The sequence below is a fragment of the Myxocyprinus asiaticus genome, chromosome 8 (genome assembly GCF_019703515.2).
Source record: "Myxocyprinus asiaticus isolate MX2 ecotype Aquarium Trade chromosome 8, UBuf_Myxa_2, whole genome shotgun sequence".
NCBI lineage: Eukaryota > Metazoa > Chordata > Actinopteri > Cypriniformes > Catostomidae > Myxocyprinus > Myxocyprinus asiaticus.
In genome coordinates, this window is record NC_059351.1 from 18,350,019 (window position 1) to 18,368,572 (window position 18,554).

The window sequence follows — 18,554 nt, forward strand, 5'->3', positions numbered from 1 at the left end:
TGCTGCTTCACTGCACTCCTGATGGTGGTTCTGTTTCAACACGCACAGCTCCTTCAAAGCCTCACTCACGAATACTTCTGATGGATCTGATTCTCTGTCTATTGGAGGGCTGCACAATTCATCGCAATAAAATCGCTATATTTTTTTTAATCTCCGAATTCTGTGACGTTTAATACACCATTCTGATTGGTACACTGACAAGATCTTGCCAGGCAGAATTAGACATAGACCGATAATAGTTTTTACCGATATTTCCACTTTTCCACTTAATCTGTTATCGGTTTTTAAAACCGGGTTTACAAATAAAGTTGGACACAAAAGACTTCACATTTTAAATAGTAGATAGACTAAGTGAGGGGCATTGTATATTGCAACTAAAACTAGTCAAATTAATAATTTTTAGACCGTAAGCAATAGTAGGTTTGTAAAACAATTCACCAGAGGTTGGTGATTAATAATTAAGTTGTCGAATGTGCCTAAAAGCAGAAATAAAACTTAAAAATCAGTAATGCATATCAGTCATCAGACACTTAAAAATAATCAGTTTCGTATCGGCCATTAAAAACAAAATTTGGTCGACATTCTAATCAAAATGCAGTCCACAAAAAAGGTACCAGTGAGAAACTTAACAGCAATCGGGAAAGTGAATAAAGAAAAACAAAAAGGCACAAAGAAATAATGCCAAAATCACAATCGCAATATGTCAGAAAATCACAATATGATTTATTTATCCATTTTGCACAGCCCCTATCTGTCGTTCTGCTGCCGGTGGCTTGTCAGTCAATGACTGTTTTACATTACAGAGACATAATTGTTTTCATTCGATGTGTTCTGTGTTTTATAACATCACATGGGTTGAAACAGATGAAGTGCTAAGAAAGTTTTGTTGCTGTCTGCCACACTGTCTGTGTGTTTATCTCTGAATTTAAAGGAATAATTGATGTTCTTCCAAACTCGTATGACTGTCTGTTCCTCCGAAGAAGTCATATGGGTTTGGAATGACTTGAGGGTGAGTAAATGATTACAGAATTTCATTTTTGGGTGAACTAAGTGATCTGTGACCATTACAGAAAGGTGCTTTGCTGTTATATGAACATGATTTCATCGTAAACTGACTTTCTGCTGTTGCCTCGATGATTGATGCAATTTAAAATAAGTCTTGGCAATAATTATTTAATAATGTCAACACAAACAGAACTTGTTATATGTGCAGTATAGAGCAGAAGATTCAGAAGAGTCAGAGGAGAGAGAGAGTCTCAGTGTGTGTGTTGTGTCGTTCTCTCTCTGATGTGTGTTGTTCTGATCAGCAGGGACAAGCTTCAGCCAAACGACATGGAAAATTTAAAAAGGTACTGGACGGGTAGATCTAAAAGACCCGAATCACTGTCTACTTTCTAGACATGTTATGTATTCAGTTATTAAGACATTTCTGGTGAAATTTACTTCAGGGACCCTTAGTTAAAAATAAACTGAACTTGAATTAAATAAAAAGCCCAAAACCTACACACTCCCATCACATCACTAACTACTAATATGTAACTCATTTCACATCAGTCATTTGTTCTCTGTTGTCAAATTCAGAAATGTTCTGCTGTTGGATGTGAATTCAGAAACCATCACAAATAATTTATTTTGTATCTCATCAGTAGGTTAATCCAGCATTATTTAGTGTCAGGGTGGTTTTGAAGGATACTGAACAACATGATTGAGAAGTCACATGTTGTTCTGTGTTTGGTGTTTTTATCATGCAGGATATTTTGCCGATCGTTTATCATCTGGTTCCTGCTCCGAACAAAACCAAGAATGGCAAAGAGAAGGAGAAGGATGGAGAGAAAGAGAAAGACGTGAAGGACGAGTTCTCTGAAGCGCTGAGAGATCTGAAGATCCAGTGGATGACAAAGTAAGTCTCGCTGTAACTGTCTTACTGTCACTTCACTGGCTGCCTTTGTTTTCCACATACTCTGTATTTTAGTAAATTAATTATGAATAATTGTGTTCAGGTTAGAGAACAACTCTATCTATGATGAGCTGAAGGAGTTGTTCCCTACACACCTGCCTCTACATGTACAGAGACTACATCAGCTTGACTCAGAGAAGGTACATCCCATTAGATGCATTAAGAAAATTCCACCCAAAATGTAAGAAATTTCATTTTTATGCATTGTGACATAGAGTGCAACAGTGCCCTCCCACTTTTTCAGCCATCTTGGTTTCGGAAGTGTTTTTCCCATTAATTTTTTTCCATCGGGATTTCATGAAATCCTTCATAAAAGAGTTGTAAGCCATGAACCAAACCATCCATCTCTAAGGTGAATCACAACATTACAAACTTTGATTTGAAGCAAAAAGATATTTGAAAATCTGACAAAAAGACAGAGTTACAAGACTGTGTACTTAACGTCTTTAATGAGGAAATGAACTACAATCCCATGAAGCATTGCGAATGATGTAATTGAATTAAAAACGATTGGAAAATATAAAACTGTTGATTTAAAATGGCTTGTTATAAGCAAAGAAACGGTATATTTTAATTGAATTGCAAAATAACCAAATATATGCAAATATATGAGAAGTTTGAAGAGTGTAGGAAGAGCATTTCAATTACGTCATTCAAAGTGCATCATAGGAGTGGGCAGGCGCTGCGGAGCTCTTTTGGTGCTCTTTGTTTGTCGCGATTCTCTTGATTGGTGGATCTTCCTCTTCAGGAGCATGGGTAGTGTACTAGTTCTTCACCAGAAATTAGACTATTAAAACACTGTTTTTAAAATGGAATTTGAAATAACGTGAACTCATGGCTTCAACAGAAGCATATACCATCGATTAACAACCTTAGAGCTCACTGTAGGTCTGTCTTTAAAGGTTTATAAGTGATTATTTTAATTTTTTTTCTCCCCGATTTGGAATGCCCAATTCCCAATGCACTCTAAGTCCTTGTGGTGGCGTAGTGACGCCTCAATCCGGGTGGCGGAGGACGAATCTCAGTTGCCTCCGCGTCTGAGACCATCAACCCGCACATCTTGTCACGTGGGTAGCTCAGCAAGTAAAGACGCTGACTACCACCCCTGGAGTCACAAGTTCGAATCCAGGGCGTGCTGAGTGACTCCAGCCAGGTCTCCTAAGCAACCAAATTGGCCCGGTTGCTAGGGAAGGTAGAGTCACATGGGGTAACCTCCTCATGGTTGCTATAATGTGGTTCGCTCTTGGTGGGGCGCGTGGTGAGTTGTGCGTGGGTGCCGCGGAGAATAGTGCGAAGCATCCACACGTGCTATATCTCCGCAGTAACGCGCTCAACAATCCACGTGATAAAATGTACGGATTGACGGTCTAAGACGCGGAGGCATCTGAGATTTGTCCTCCGCCACCTGGATTGAGGCGAGTCACTACGCCACTTCGAGGATTTAGACCGCATTGGGAATTGGGCATTCCAAATTGGGGAGAAAAGGTGAGGAAAAAAATAAATAAATAAAAAATAAGTGAAGGTACTTATCCATGCAGTTAGTAATTTGCATAAAACACAGCTAAACGATCTTTATCTAAAGGCTTTCCGCACAACTTGTGCTGTACAGTGATTCGTCACTCTTTGCAAACGTATCTTTAAAGATGCAAACACACTTAGCAAGGTCTTCAAGTAAAGCCAAGATTCTGCGTACGTGTGGTTTCAGTTGGTTCTAAATTTAATCGTAGTACGAAGTGCAGACTAACTGATGAATCATGATTTCTCTGTAGAAACATTTGCACACGGGTTTTATGCAAAAAAAAAAAAACATGTATCTGCACTGTTAGTGATTAAGGCCCAAATATTTGTCTTTTTATTAAAATCTGCTTTAATTTAATTCAGTACAACAAATAATACCGTGATTTATACTGACAATTTTAGTTTACTTTTTAAATATATAGATTGTTTTTATATTACAGTTTTGCAGATTTAAGGGGAAATGTGTTTACTTGTCATGACAAAAAATATTTTGTTAAATATTATTTTTTATAATTTTTCTTTCTTTTGATTTTGGAGAGAAATATGAACTGGACATGTTCTTGACAGGATTTGTAATGCTTTCTTAAAGGAGCGGTTGAAGCATTTGGGAGAGATCGTGGCAGCAGCTGATGTTGTGATGTCACACATCGATCAGACGGCACTGGCAGTTTACCTCACCATGAAGACAGACCCTCGGCCAGACGCTGCCTCCATAAAGAGGTACAGAACATTTCTACACATCACATCTCTAGATGGATAGATTATATGGTCGAGGAATTCTTGATATCAAAGCTTTCTTCAGAACTGTAGTGAACTGCCCTACCTAGACAGTATTTTAAGGCATCACCAGTGTTGGGGAGTAGTTAATTAAAAGTAGCGACGCTGCTAACTTAACTATAGGGAACACAGAGACAGATGAAATGTATACATTTAATGCACTGTAAGTCACTTTGGATAAAAGCGTCTGTCAAATGCATAAAAAATACATTATTCATCGGCGTGACCTTAGTTCAGCTAGTTTAACAATAATAGTATTGCTTTTCCAGTAACGAGCTACATTTTCCAAACACTTATCTCATTTTATTGTGAACACAGCAATGGAGCCCAGAGTGTAATCAAACACACTCACTAAAACCGTCCTTTCTCATGTAGCACTGGCAAAACTGAATCATTTATGTGAACCGTTTCATGTGAATGAACTAGTTCACATAAATGATTCACTGATTCACTTGAGCCTCACGCAGCCTTGAAATGCATTTGCTTTCTTTTTTAAGCGAAATATTTAGTGTATTGCTGCTGTTTATCACTATATTTTATTCAGTTATATAAAATAGGGTGTTTTCTGGTTTATTAGTGTATATCAAGTATACAGTAAATTTATGTTGTTGTCACCCTGTTTAACCTTAATGAAAATAAACCATTTTACTATAGTAATATTGTAGTAATTATGACTAGTAAAACTATGTTTATTCTTCATAAGGGAATGTCACCCTAATTACATGTAAAACTAACAGGTGATACTGAATTAAAAAATATCATCCGATTGTTATACATCTAAAAAACAAAATCCTCCTTAAATGGCTTCAATGTATTTAGGTAGTGTAGCTAACTACTTTTTAAAAGAGTAAATTGACTGTAATTTAACTACTTTATGAGTTGCTTGTAGCTTGAGAGAATAATTTTTTTTAAGTAGCTTCACAGACACTGGGCGTCACAGGTGTGTCCAGAAACAAAAGCTGTTTATAATCTTTCAATGTTCTCAGTGATATGGAGAAGCAGAAGTCATCGCTGTTGGACGCGCTGTGCAGGAAAGGTTGCGCCCTGTCAGATCAGCTCATGAAGACTGCAGCTCAGGATGGCGCGAGCGCGGGCGAGGTGGGTAGCTCTGACGATGACCCGCAGGGCGTGGCCACAGCTCTGACTGACACATTCTGGGAGGTGCAGAAGTGGGCGGAGCTCACAGACCCTAAGGTGTGTCAGTGTTTGCAGATGTAGGAGTTATTTGAATTCAGTTTTTTTATGTGGCAAGATGTTTGTTGTGACATATTTTTTTTTATTTTTTTTATTTTAGGTTTTAACGTTTTCCTACAAATATGCGTTAGCATATAAAATGTATGGAAGGGCTTTGAAATATGCAACTAAGATTGTTGAGGAAAAACCCAGCAAAGAGAATTTGAAGAATTGCATACAGGTAAGAGATCATCTGATACTCAAGTTAAAATGTGTGTATTGCATCATATTGTTATTCATATGCAGACCTGCATGGGAAATACATCCACAGAATTCTGTAGAATTTAAATGCCTGACATTCATAATATGCTGTGGCCATAAAGTCGTATATCAATACATTGGGATTTTTTTTTCTCACAATATTGCATCGTTACTTAGATCCTTGTATCAAGATTAAAAAATATATATATTTATGTGTAAATTCAGTTTAATGAAGCAGTATGTCGTTTAAATGGGTGGAAACTAGAGGTCGACCGATAGTGGATTTTGCCGATACAATAACTGGAAAAGGCTGATAAGCGATTAATTGGCTGATAGTTTTTAAAATCGTTTTATTGCATGTAAAAAAAATAAAAAATTGGTTAGATTTTTCTTACTGTGACAGGCACAGACACTATACAAGTGTACAAAATGAGTAAAATCCCAGAACCACTGGCATTGATTTTTGCAGATAACCAATTGTTCAAAAAAAAGCAATCATTTTCACCGATTAAATGGATAGTTCACCCAAAAATGAAAATTCTCTCATCATTTACTCCGCCTCATGATATCTCAAGTGTGTGACTTTCTTTCTTCACCTCAACACATTTGAAGAAAATTAGAAAAATATCTTCGCTCAGTATGTCCTTAAAATGAAAATGGATGGTGATCCAACTTTTGAAGCTCCAAAAATCACAGTCAGTCAGCATAAACGTCATCCATACGACTCCAGGGGTTAAATTAATGTCTTCTAAAGTTATTTGATCGCTTTTGGTGTAAAAAAAATCTGTATTTAAGTACTTTTTAACTATAAACCATCACTTCCGGTAAGCTTCACGAGAGGGTGGAGTTCACGCGGTCTCTCATGTTACGTATTCACATTGCCATGTTATGGACGTAATCTCATGTTCTCCACTCGGTTGAGATATCCAGGATAAGCACACAAACGTACCATTGTGAATAAAGAAACAGATACTAATACAGATCTAAACCAAAACCATCAAAGCTTCTGTACAGCGTTCCTCCTACTCAGTTGTAAACAGCGCTGCTCTTCCATGTGTTTTGCACGTGCGTCACTTCTCGCGTGTCTCACATGCCAATCCGATTACGTCACACGCGCATACCATTGCTGACCGGAAGTGATGATTTAGAGTTAAAAAGTACTTAAATTTTGATCTTTTTCGTGCCAAAAGTGATCGTATCTCTTTAGAAGACAATAATTGAACCGCTGGAGTCGTATTGATGACGTTTATGCTGACTGTCTGTGATTTTTGGAGCTTCAAAAGTCGGATCACCATCCACTTACATTTTAAGGACATACTGAGCGAAGATATTTTTCTAATTTTCTTCAAATGTGTTGAGGTGAAGAAAGAAAGTCATACACACCTGGGATATCATTAGGGTGAGCTCAGTGGTAAAATACGCTGGCTACCACCCCTGGGGTTCGCTAGCTCGCTAGTTCGAATCCCAGGGCGTGCTAAGTGACTCCAGCCAGGTCTCCTAAGCAACCAAATTGGCCCGGTTGCTAGGGAGGGTAGAGACATGGGGTAAACTCCTCCTATAATGTGGTTCATTCTCGGTGGGGCGCGTGGTGAGTTGAGCGTGGTTGCCGCGGTGGATGGCGTGAAGCCTCCACACGCGCTATGTCTCCGTGGCAACGCGCTCAACAAGCAACGTGATAAGATGCGCGGGTTGATGGTCTCAGACGCGGAGGCAACTGGGATTCGTCCTCCGCCACCCGGACTGAGGCGAATCACTACTCGACCACCAGGACTTAAAAAGCACATTGGGAATTGGGCATTCCAAATTGGCAGAAAAAGGGATGTGAAATGTCAGAATAATAGTAGAAATAATGATTTATTTCAGCTTTTATTCCTTTCATCACATTCCCAGTGGGTCAGAATTTTACATACACTTTTTTAGTATTTGGTAGCATTGCCTTTAAATTGGGTCAAACGTTTTGGGTAGCCTTCCACAAGCTTCTCACAATAAGTTGCTGGTATGTTGGCCCATTCCTCCAGACAGAACTGGTGTAACTGAATCAGGATTGTAGGCCTCCTTGCTCGCACACGCTTTTTCATTTCTGCCCACAAATTTTCTATCGGATTGAGTTCAGGTCTTTGTGATGGCCACTCCAATACCTTGACTTTGTTGCCCTTAAGCCATTTTGCCACAACTTTGGAGGTATGCTTGGGGTCATTGTCCATTTGGAAAACCCATTTGCGACTAGCTTTAACTTCCTGGCTGATGTCTTGAGATGTTGCTTCAATATATCCACATAATTTTCATGATTGGTGTTTGTCTTCTGCAGTTAATGCGGTCTCTCGGCTGGCAGCACTGTGTCTCTTACACTGAGAACTGGCTTCCCATCATGTACCCGTCTGACTACACACCTTTTTAAGCCTGTACCCCAGTAACATCCTGCCACGTCAAGCTGACACCTCAAACACAGCTAAAACGCCTCCAAATGCAGTTTGTTTTTAACTAAAGAGACTTTGAATGCCTTCTGAAAACCATAACAAACCAAACACCTCATATCACATGGTACTACACGTGTCCCATAATGCCTTTCTGTGTGTGCGAATCCACACACACTACATCACAGCACTAGACGTACAGTTAATCTGCATACACCTCACAATATCAAGTGTTTTCATTAGATATTTCATTTCATCCACGTGCACACGCTTTGACGTCTCAATTTCAGCAGTTGGGGCAATTTTTCCTTTGTCTTCTATTTTGAAGAAAATATTTGAACGTGTATTATATAATAACGTACATTGTTGTTTAAAATGTGATTGCTGAGAATGTGCTCCGTGGACATTTTGCCCTGAACAACAGTTAAAGCATTTGAGTCGGATTATATTTGGCTTCCTGTGGACATCGAATGTACTGGAGTGCCAACCAGCATAAGGAATTACAGCGTAGCATTCTTTAAACGCCAGGTGAACTGCTGTGTACAAATATATAAATTATTGTAACTCACAAACTATAACTTTTAGGCAATATGATGTAAATCCAGTTTATTTTCTGTTCTGTGGGTGAATCTTTCAAAGGCATGTCCTGTTTCACCCCAAAATCCACAACTAAATAAGAAAATTAAGCCTGTTTTTAAGACACCTAAGCATTGTTACATTATATTAATGACAATTTATCCATAAATTTCATTACTGTAATGACAAATGGGTCAGATCATAATCTAAGAGACCTGATATCAGTCAGGTCTCTTTTTATTTTATTTTATTATTATTTTTTGGAGTACTACTTTTGGAGTAGTTACTATGTTTTGCTTTTGCAGGGCAGAATTGTACTTTTAAATAATGTTTTTTGTTGTTGTTTTTCACATTACAGTAATGAGAATTAGTGGGGAAGATGTGCCTAATTGTTATGAAAATAGGAACACAATGCAAAATATCTTAATGGTCCTTAGAATATGCTTTATTTTCATCATTCAAAATATTTTCTTTTGTTTTTGGGGTGAAAAATAATGGTGACATGTTCTTGACAGTTTCTGTGAGATTAACCTGTGTATACTGTGTCAAATGTATGCATGTTTTATAACAACATAAAGGTAATTTTATTGTGTTAAAAGCTAAATCTTCTTAAGTTATGATAAAGTAGGGCTGAACTTTTGTATTAATGAAAGTCGTCCATGTTCAGGTTTCTGTTTTTTGGAGTCTGGACGCAGACGTTTTGTTGTGTTTGCGAAAAAGAGATCATCACAGATTTTTTTATTGTCTAAATGTGTATTTTCATCTTGCGTCATCTTGACACATCAGTTGCATATTCATAAAGGGTTTGGGCATTTGTAGTAGATCATCTCTCCCTTGTGAAAGGGGACATTTAAAAGTGAGGACATTTTCAAAAGGAATGAAGCCAGCAATTCATCCAATATTTTCAGTGTCAAAGGTACAAATACCTCCTGATGTAATGTCACATCCTGCTTTTTTAATTTCAACTGTTTCTCAGAGGGCTTTTAGTTTGGCTTTGAAATGTATCGGTGGCACAATCTTCTTTGTCTCTGTTCTTGTATTTTGTTTTATTTTCCTATTTTATTTCATGTGTGAGCATTCGTTTGTGTTTTTTGTCGATGTTCAGGGCTCAAGGCTTTCCAAATGACAGATTCTTTATAATAATAATGGCCTTAAATATTCACCATCTTCAAACCCCGTCCGTCCACCGAGTTACTTCAGGAAGTCACATATCATTCTCTGTATCAAAGACCCTTGAATATCTGCAGATATATTTATGGATGTCTTGTATTTATAAAATTATAAAATGATTCTAGGTAATGCCAATATTTTAAAGACAATTAATTTCATGCATAAATGTAGGTGTTATTTTATATTCATTTACTCCTCATGAGATTTCGGAAGTAACAGGTGGTTGTTTTGTTATCACAGTAAATATACTAAATAATGTCATTGACGAAGATTCTGAATAAAATGATCTGGAACTGTTTTTCATCCTGAATTTATTATTGATAACAGAAGTTACACTTTTTTTTTATTACAAATGTATTAAAAAATTAAAGTATTATAAAAAATGTACTGTTTTTAGATGTAGTTTTATGCTAATATGCACAATAGTGTTTGCGAGAGCGTTGCATGACACGATTGTTAAATCATTCTTTTTTAAAGGCTGTTAAACACCACATGCTACATCACTACACGGTAAGCAGTTTTCTCAGTATTTTACATTATTCAGTCAAACTCTGTTGTATAATTATACACTAACATTTTTCCACACTTTGTGAAAGTACAAATATACAGTAAAACTCTCAAATGCAATCTGTATTTTAGTTACAAATGTTACCCTTGAGTTCAACATCCTCCTCAAACTTATTAATTTCCCTCGACTGACTTTTTATTGTTCAATAATTATGCCAAAACATATGCCCTTACTTATTTGTGTGTTTTTGTGAAATTGCATTCAACTTGTGTTGTATATTTGTGTAAAGTATTATAGTTACAATCTGTCTGCATGGCTTTGTTCACAATACACACAATTTGAATTTGTTTTTCAAATCCCTTCTTGAGGGAAAGACTGTTCACACTATTATTTAACCATTATTCAATCCGTCCAAATCTAATCAGCCAATCCAGTTTTGCTTTGGTTCCTTAAACAAACTGCTGGCTGTGTGCCACAGTCATGTAGACCACCTTCTCTTCTTCTTCTGCCAGCAGTATGATTTGGAAATCCCTCTTAAAGCAGTGTGTAAATTTCACAATTTTTTGGCCCAGATATGAGTTGTGGTGACCACAATGAACACCAAACCACGACCTGCCCTAAGCTCTAAAACAGTTTAACTATTAAAGTGAAATGGGAGTGGATCCATCTCCAGGAACTTTGAGAATGCAAGTACCTACGATTGTAAAACCGTTATCGGTTTCGGAAAGCATTTGTGTCTTTATTCATAGTACTCAGAGTACTACTTCAATCAAATTAATTGAAAATTGACACCAACCGCAGGTCACTCTGTGAGGCTGTAGGGTTTCAGAAAGTCTGTAATTATGAAAGAAATAAACCTCTCGTTGAGAACTTCCCCACCTCGGTAATGCAAGACTTTTCTGTAGAGGTGCATAAAGCATATGCTTTCCTAATGAACCTGACTATAAGATGAGTTCATCCTGTTCTTAAAGGAATGTTCCGGGTTCAATACAAGTTAAGCTCAATCGACATCATTTGTTGGTATGGCATAATGTTGACTACCAAAAAAATTTATTTCGACTCATTCCTCCTTGATGTTGATTACCACACACACACAAAAATCTAAAATCTAGGTTACAGTGAGGCACTTACAATGGAAGTGAATGTGGCCCATTTTTGGACTGTTTAAACAGAAATGTGAAGCTTATAATTTTATAAAAGCACTTGCCTTAATTCTTCTGTTAAAACTCATGTATTATTTGAGCTGTAAAGTGCCTCACTGTAACCCAAATTTTTGCTTTTTGTGTGTGTGTGGTAATCAACATTATGCCACAAATGCTTTCGATTGAGCTGAACTTTTATTGAACACAGAACATTCCTTTAATCGAAGAAACTAAACAGGCTTTAGCATATCAAAGACTCAGTTGGGACGTCATCTTTCTTGCCTGACTGCAAGGATGTCAGTTCCTCATTGGTAGTGTCCTCATCCAATTCCTTGTCTTCATCTATTATCTCTTCAGGTCTTTCAAAATTTGTTTTTATTTGTCTCTGTTTCTTATCTTTGGTGTGGCCTTCATTTGTCACCATATTATTTATGTCACCATATTTTGGCCAAAGGGGGCAGTGTTGTTGAACGTATGGACACTTGTGAACACCAATTTCCAGGTGAAATGTCCACAGGGTGGTGAGAAAAGTGAGTTGTATTTTTAGATGTAAATTCTATAATGGAGTAAAGGGGATGCATTCCCTCTAACCCAAACCCCAACCCTAAATGTAACCGTCAGTGGTGTAAAATTTAATCTTAAAGGGAAAATGCAACCTCCAAATCATTCTCATTATTATGTGAATGCTATTACTTTCTGGTTTCTATGGGACCAGAACCTCTGAGGCTGCTCGCTCAACATGCTATCACTATCACCACAAGAAAAGATAAACACATTTAAATTGATGCAAAAATGTCTGATGGGGAATGGTAGTTGTCAGCTGAATGGGGTCGATTTCAGGGTACACAAACAAGTGGATCTACAGTTATTGAATGCTTCATGAAGAGACTCACCGCTGGCCTTATCATGGCACCATAAGAATAAATGGATTCTTAAATACTGATATTATGGCCCAAAAAATAGTAAATCTCTTTGCCAGGTGTATAGTAGACAGTTGGAGCCCAGTATCTTCAAGAAAGCAGTTTGTTTTTCTGTTGTCTGGTTCAGCTATAGAAAAGACAGAACAGAGAAGCATTCTCAACGGAAGTAATCACTGCAGCTGATAATCACTGTAAAAATGTTAAGATACTGGAGGCACCATTTGGGGTTCCTCAGGTGCCTCAATGGCAAAACCTGCAGACACCTAGAAGCCTCAAATATTCTATTTATGTACTCAAAGAACTTCAAGAAATATTTCAAGAGCCCTCAAAAGCCTTTCCCTTATGATGGGGTTACTTAAGGAACTGTTGTCAGTCCTTAGAGATTTCTTGCAGGAACTAAAAATAAATTTCTCAGAACTGAAAAGGTGTCTGGAGGATCTCCAAAGGGTTCTGCGGGTATGGCAGTTATGGAACCCCAGATGATGCCTCCAGTATCCTTTAATTTTTACAGTGGTACGAGGGCTATTCAATTCCATTCTTGGATGGCCACATCCTGGAGATTTTCAAGTAATCCTGAAGACCTTGATTAGATAGTTCAGGTGTGTTCGATTGGGCAGCTATACTCTGCAAACACCTCCGGAAAAGAAATTTAATAGCCCTGGTGTTAGACATTTACGATTTGAAATACCAACCCATTTCCTCTTGGGATCTTCCAGAGTCCTGTAATTCTTCATGTATCTGTTTCTGCTCCAAGTCATTTTCTTAGCTCTATGGATGGTCAGACTCAAACACATTTTCAACATAAGCTTCCTCTTCCTCTGCACTGTTCTCTTTTTCCCAGCAGGTCTTGGTTCCCCAATATCTTTCTGTTTTGACTCAAGGTCTTAATCATGTTTGATACATTCTTGCAAATCCTGTGCATCCTCTTGTCATTCTTCTTGCTTTCCTCTTGTTCCTCACTCATCTCTTGAACCAGGTAACCCTTCTCTGACATCTTGCTGGTTGCTACATAAATTCTCACATCAACCAGCTCGGCAATCAATGTGGAATTAAAAGATCTGTGGAAGTCGTCAATGAAGCCCAGTTCAGAGGCGTAGTGGACTTTATTAGCCCAGACGAGAGTCGTTCCCGGCTGGCAGACGTAATGCATGGTGACCAGCAGCTCAGACATGTAGTCGTGGTGGCAGACCACATCTGTTGCCAAGACGTAATCATAATGGTGTGTAGATCTTGGGAAGTTTCCTCTAGCATGTGATCCCAGCACAGTTCTGTCACCAGTGACTCGTGTCTCCAGCACCCTCTAGTGTTCCTGCTGAGGTTGCATGTCAGGTTACTCAGAATCTCTGTTAAATCCATGGCTATTTGGCACCTATAGAGAGGTTTCACTGATTATCTTGCAAGATACGAATTCATAAACATCAACAGACTAAAGGCTTGTTCACATTAAACTTTGCCTGGTGATATTCTTCTGGTGAAGAAGGCGTTGGCTGATGTTTAGCGAGTGTGAAACCCGTAAAGTCTACTTGCCAAGCAGCCTCTTTTTTTTTTTTTTATGCTGCCCACTTTACTCTGGGAGAGTGAAGTTATAAGGAAACTTGCCGCTAAAATTATTTCCTTGTCAATTGTGAATGTTCAGTGTAGCAATGTATGAAGCACCACCCACACAGAGGTCACTACTGTTCAATACAGTGAATTTGTCAAAGATTATCAAACTTGAACTCCACATAACATTTGTGTTGGGAAATTTCTTCACCACCACAAGTCCATCATTCACCTGTGGAATTTCTCTGTGCAAAAGTAAATGCGATCAAGCGTGTCAGGTAAAGAAGAGTGCCTCCAGGAACAGGGATGGGAAACACTGCCTTAAGACTTGCCATAACACTAAATAGACTCACCCAACTGTGTGGCTACAACTGAAATTAAACCAGTTCCAGCTCCAAGTTCAAGCACTGATTTGTCGAGTAAATTAATCTGTTGTCGCCCCTTTGGTGTTTCCAAGAATCAACAAAGTGAAAGTGCCTATACGAAAGTAGACATAGTACATAATGTACATTATGCCAATTTTGGGGTCTCTCAGTCGAACTCTATAATGCCACCATCAGCTCAAATTTTAACTTTTCTTTTGCTTATAACATTTGAACGATGTGGTCTAGAAACATAATTTTGTTTTCCTCTGACTCTTTGGCTCATGCCGAGATAAATGCATACCCTGATGCTTAGTCATGTAATTGCTGCTTACAGCTATATTTATAATTAAAATCACTGACCAGATTTCTGTTCTATAATTATCTCAGAGCAGCTCTCAACATCTTCAACTTCACTCTCTTCAGTTTCAACTTCACAGATTGTATTATCTTCCTCTTCATCCTCTTCTTTGATGTTGTTCAGATGTCCAACTTCTGACTTTAATGCTTCCACCTGATTTTGTGTATAACCTTGCCGTTACCAGGGCTTCTATAAATTGTGGCTTCTTTTTCATGTCCTTCTGAATCTCCTCTATAAACGTTTGATCTGTCAGAACTGTCCTTGCCGTGCCATCTTCCATCATCTTTTGCTTCTGTATTTCCTTACAATTGTTCTCTAGATTACCAGTCTCTGATTCCTGTCTCATCTCACCAGATGTTTGCTTTGACTCTTTCTTGACCATCTCGACAATCATCTCCTCCTTGTTCTCTTCCATCACGATCCCTTGGTCACTTCTGTCATCATTAGTCCACTCTCTTCTTTCATGGTGGCAGAATAAATCTTCACCCCTCTGTTATCTTCAAGCAGGTTGGTGTTGAAGGTTTTTTTGAAGTTATCTTTAAACACCAGATCAGATTCTAAACGGATCTCATTGGCCCAGATGAGGGTTGTGCCCGGCTGGCAGAAATGCCGCATGGTGACCAGTAATTCTGCGAGGAAGTCATGATCCCGAGGACTTCTGGCTGGTCAGTTGCCATCACCCAGGCACCTGGTGATGATTGTACACATTTAAAAGGATGACACAACCATATATATTGATAATAATGAGCCATAGAGTTTTTAGTAGTACCGACCCAATAAACTGGCCACAATGGACACAAGACAAGTGTTGGCTCTGATCTCCAGCACCGCCTTGTCGAGATGATCAACCGTCATTCGATAAGACACGAGATAGTGGCACAGAGCCAGTGCCTGTATTTGAATTCAGAAAATGTATTATGGTGATGAGCAATTAGCAATAAATGTACAAATTATTAAAAGTGAAGTGTGTAATTTTTGTGCCAAACATTACAGGGCGATGTTTTAAAAGCGTTACAGTGTTTATTGTCTTTCGAATGTCAAACTGCCAGTGGATTACTGATAGTTGGCTCTGAACTTCACAAGTTAAGCTCAATCGACAGCATTTGCTGCATAATGTCAACCACAAAAATGTGTACGACTTGTACAAAAATCTTTACAATTTACAAGGCACTTACAATGGAAGTAAATGGGGCCAATTTCAAAAGTATAGCCACAAGACTATTACAATATGATTTCAGTGTGATAAAATCTCTTACCTTTTCTTTGTAAAGGTATATCCATTTAACAAATTCATTGCCATGACGACGCAATGCCGTAAAGTCTAAAATGACCATTTAAACAACTTTAAGCTCAAATAATACACAAAAGATGAATTTATGTAAGTGCTCTTAGAAAATGAAAGCTTCACATTTCTGTCTTTAAACCCTCCAAAAATTGGTCTCATTCACTTCCACTGTAAGTGCCTCACTATGTACCTCGATTTTTGCTTTTTTTAAAGAAAATTAGGGATTTAGAAATTTTTTAGAAATGTTTTTTAATCAACATTATGCCACAAATAGAGCTTTACTTGCACTGAACCTAGAATATTCCTTTAACATCCAAATAATTACACGCTTCACTTTTAAACAATTAAAAAAAAAATTGTACTCTCATCCCATCACTTGAAGAGTTCATCTACCTGTACAGGTAAATGTAAACTTATTGATTCTGTCTTGTCCTCTAATCCAGGGGGACTCCTGCGACTACATCTTCAGCATTCACAGTCCGGTAATACACCAGCAGCATCATCAAACTTCAAGGGCATCACACCGACAGGGCTCAAATTAACTGTAGACGCATGAAGCCACGGCACTCACATACACAAACAGAGAAAAACAGAGCACGTCTATTTGAGGAAACAGTTTGAAGTTTTTGTTGGCACAAAAAGGTAGATGACGATAAACTATTGCTCCCCTGAGAAAATCAAGCTCATTCAGAGTGCAAGCTGCCTCACTCCTAACTTGTTATCAGATTATGTAGTAAACAGATGCTTGATATGTAAAGGGGATATACCATTAGTCTGACTCAAGGGAGCTCTGCATTACTCCTCCTATAGCAATCACATGATATGACTTCTATGTTTGCTTTGGAACGCTATAATTCATTTAATTTGAGGTATATTGTGATTTTGAAGGACATACATTGCACAAATGTATTACTTTTGGGTAAATCTCACAAAACCTTTCTAAAACATGTCCATCTCATATATATACATACATACATACATACATATACATATACATATATATATATATATATATATAAAACACACATATATGTAAATGTTTAGAATACATTTAGAGTAATAAGATTTTGCATTGTGACTATTTTAATGACAATTTAGCACATTTTACACCCTAATTTGTCGCTACCACACTGCAAAAAGTCCAGTTGCTATTACTATAAAATAGATATGATTTAAATTGTAGACTAATGTGCTTAATTGTGATGAAAATGTCATGTTGCAGAAAAAATATATTCTTAAAAACAGGCTTAATCTTCCTTAAATTGTTGATTTAAATATTTTTTTATTTAAAAAAATTCTTAAAGGTATAAATAACAAAGTAAAAGGGAAAGGTGAGAACCGGATGAAGAATCAAAGTAATGTTTAATCAAACAAAAAGACATAAAAATAAACACAGGCAGGGCAGCTGCCCATAACTCTCTCTCTCTCTCTCACGAACTGAGGCCTCCGGTCGCCTTTATCCCTCTCAAGGGCTTGATTAGCCTGATTAGGGGCCGGGTGTGCAGCATCACGACCCGGCCCCACACTCCTCCCTCCTACACTCCTCGCTCCTACACTCCTCCCTCCTTTCCTTTCATGACCGGCAGGTCATCCCCGCCTCTTCGGACCTGGGATGGTGACAAGGGGAGGGAAAAAACAACAACAAAAATACGAGAGGGAAAGGCCAACACGGAGCGACAGCAGGAGAGAGAGAGGAGAGAGAGAGAAAAAAAAACTTTCGGTTCTCCGACACGCCATACCTTGGTGCTGTGCCACTCCTCCACCCTCTAGTGAACGACAGCCGCACCTCCCCAGGCGGATCGGAGGCAGTCCTCCAGCCCCTGGCGGACGGAATGCCCCACCGCGTTTTCGGCGGACGGTAGGGGTCCCCCGCCTCTGGCAGCAGTTCTCCCGCACTCTCTTGCACTGATTAAGCTTTCATTTGTTTTTGTTTTTAAATATCATTGAATTACTTTTTAAAAACATTATGGTAATGAATTTTGGAGGAAAATGTATTTTGTGATTAAAATAATGCCACATGCCAAAACATAAAATAAAAAATCCTATCCTAAATGATCATGAAACAGGCTTGATTTTCTTTAAATATTTTGCAATTTTCTTCTTGAAATCATGCTTTATATTGTTGTACTGGCTTTAATTTAAACTGATTTTAATTTTACAAAATGTCATTGAAGAACTTTTTTAATGCATTGCGGTGTAATGAATTTGGCAAGAAAATGTGTTTGTCAATGTCACGTTGCAAAACAACCTCTCCTGAATGATCCTGAAATAGGCTAAATATTTTCATATTTTTCATAGTATATTATTTACAATTTTAAATATTTACATTGTTGTTGTATGCAATGTTGTATTACCTTTAATTTAAGCTGATTTTCATTTTTAAAATGTTATTGAAATACCTGCATGCCATAAATGCATTACAGTAATGAATTTTGCATGAATATGTGTTTCATTATAATGTCAATATTATCACAATGCAAAACAAGCTATCTCCTAAATCACCCATTTCCAACAGGCTTAATTTTCTTTAAATCTTTATAAATATTTACAAAACAAATCTTTAAAATTTAAATATATCTTAAGTAGTT

General features: G+C 37.8%; 1 protein-coding gene and 1 pseudogene across 3 annotated transcripts in view; one reads left to right on the forward strand and one right to left on the reverse strand.

Annotated features, from left to right (window-relative positions):
- The window catches only part of LOC127445001 (tripeptidyl-peptidase 2-like), a 42,714-nt gene extending 32,570 nt beyond the window's left edge, over window positions 1-10,144 (forward strand). Inside the window, exons 23-29 of one of the 3 annotated variants that reach the window (XM_051704697.1) lie at window positions 1,308-1,349; window positions 1,752-1,900; window positions 2,001-2,097; window positions 4,065-4,195; window positions 5,239-5,446; window positions 5,547-5,666; window positions 7,995-10,144. In XM_051704697.1, coding sequence (XP_051560657.1) covers window positions 1,308-1,349; window positions 1,752-1,900; window positions 2,001-2,097; window positions 4,065-4,195; window positions 5,239-5,446; window positions 5,547-5,666; window positions 7,995-8,084 — 837 coding nt within the window. In that variant the 3' untranslated portion in view covers window positions 8,085-10,144. The remainder of the gene's footprint in view (window positions 1-1,307; window positions 1,350-1,751; window positions 1,901-2,000; window positions 2,098-4,064; window positions 4,196-5,238; window positions 5,447-5,546; window positions 5,667-7,994) is intronic. The other 2 variants (XM_051704698.1, XM_051704700.1) reach the window with 2 other exon arrangements.
- A 3,148-nt stretch (window positions 10,145-13,292) lies between these two features.
- Window positions 13,293-15,096, reverse strand: LOC127445574 (protein-lysine methyltransferase METTL21C-like; annotated as a pseudogene).
- Window positions 15,097-18,554: the final 3,458 nt, after the last annotated feature.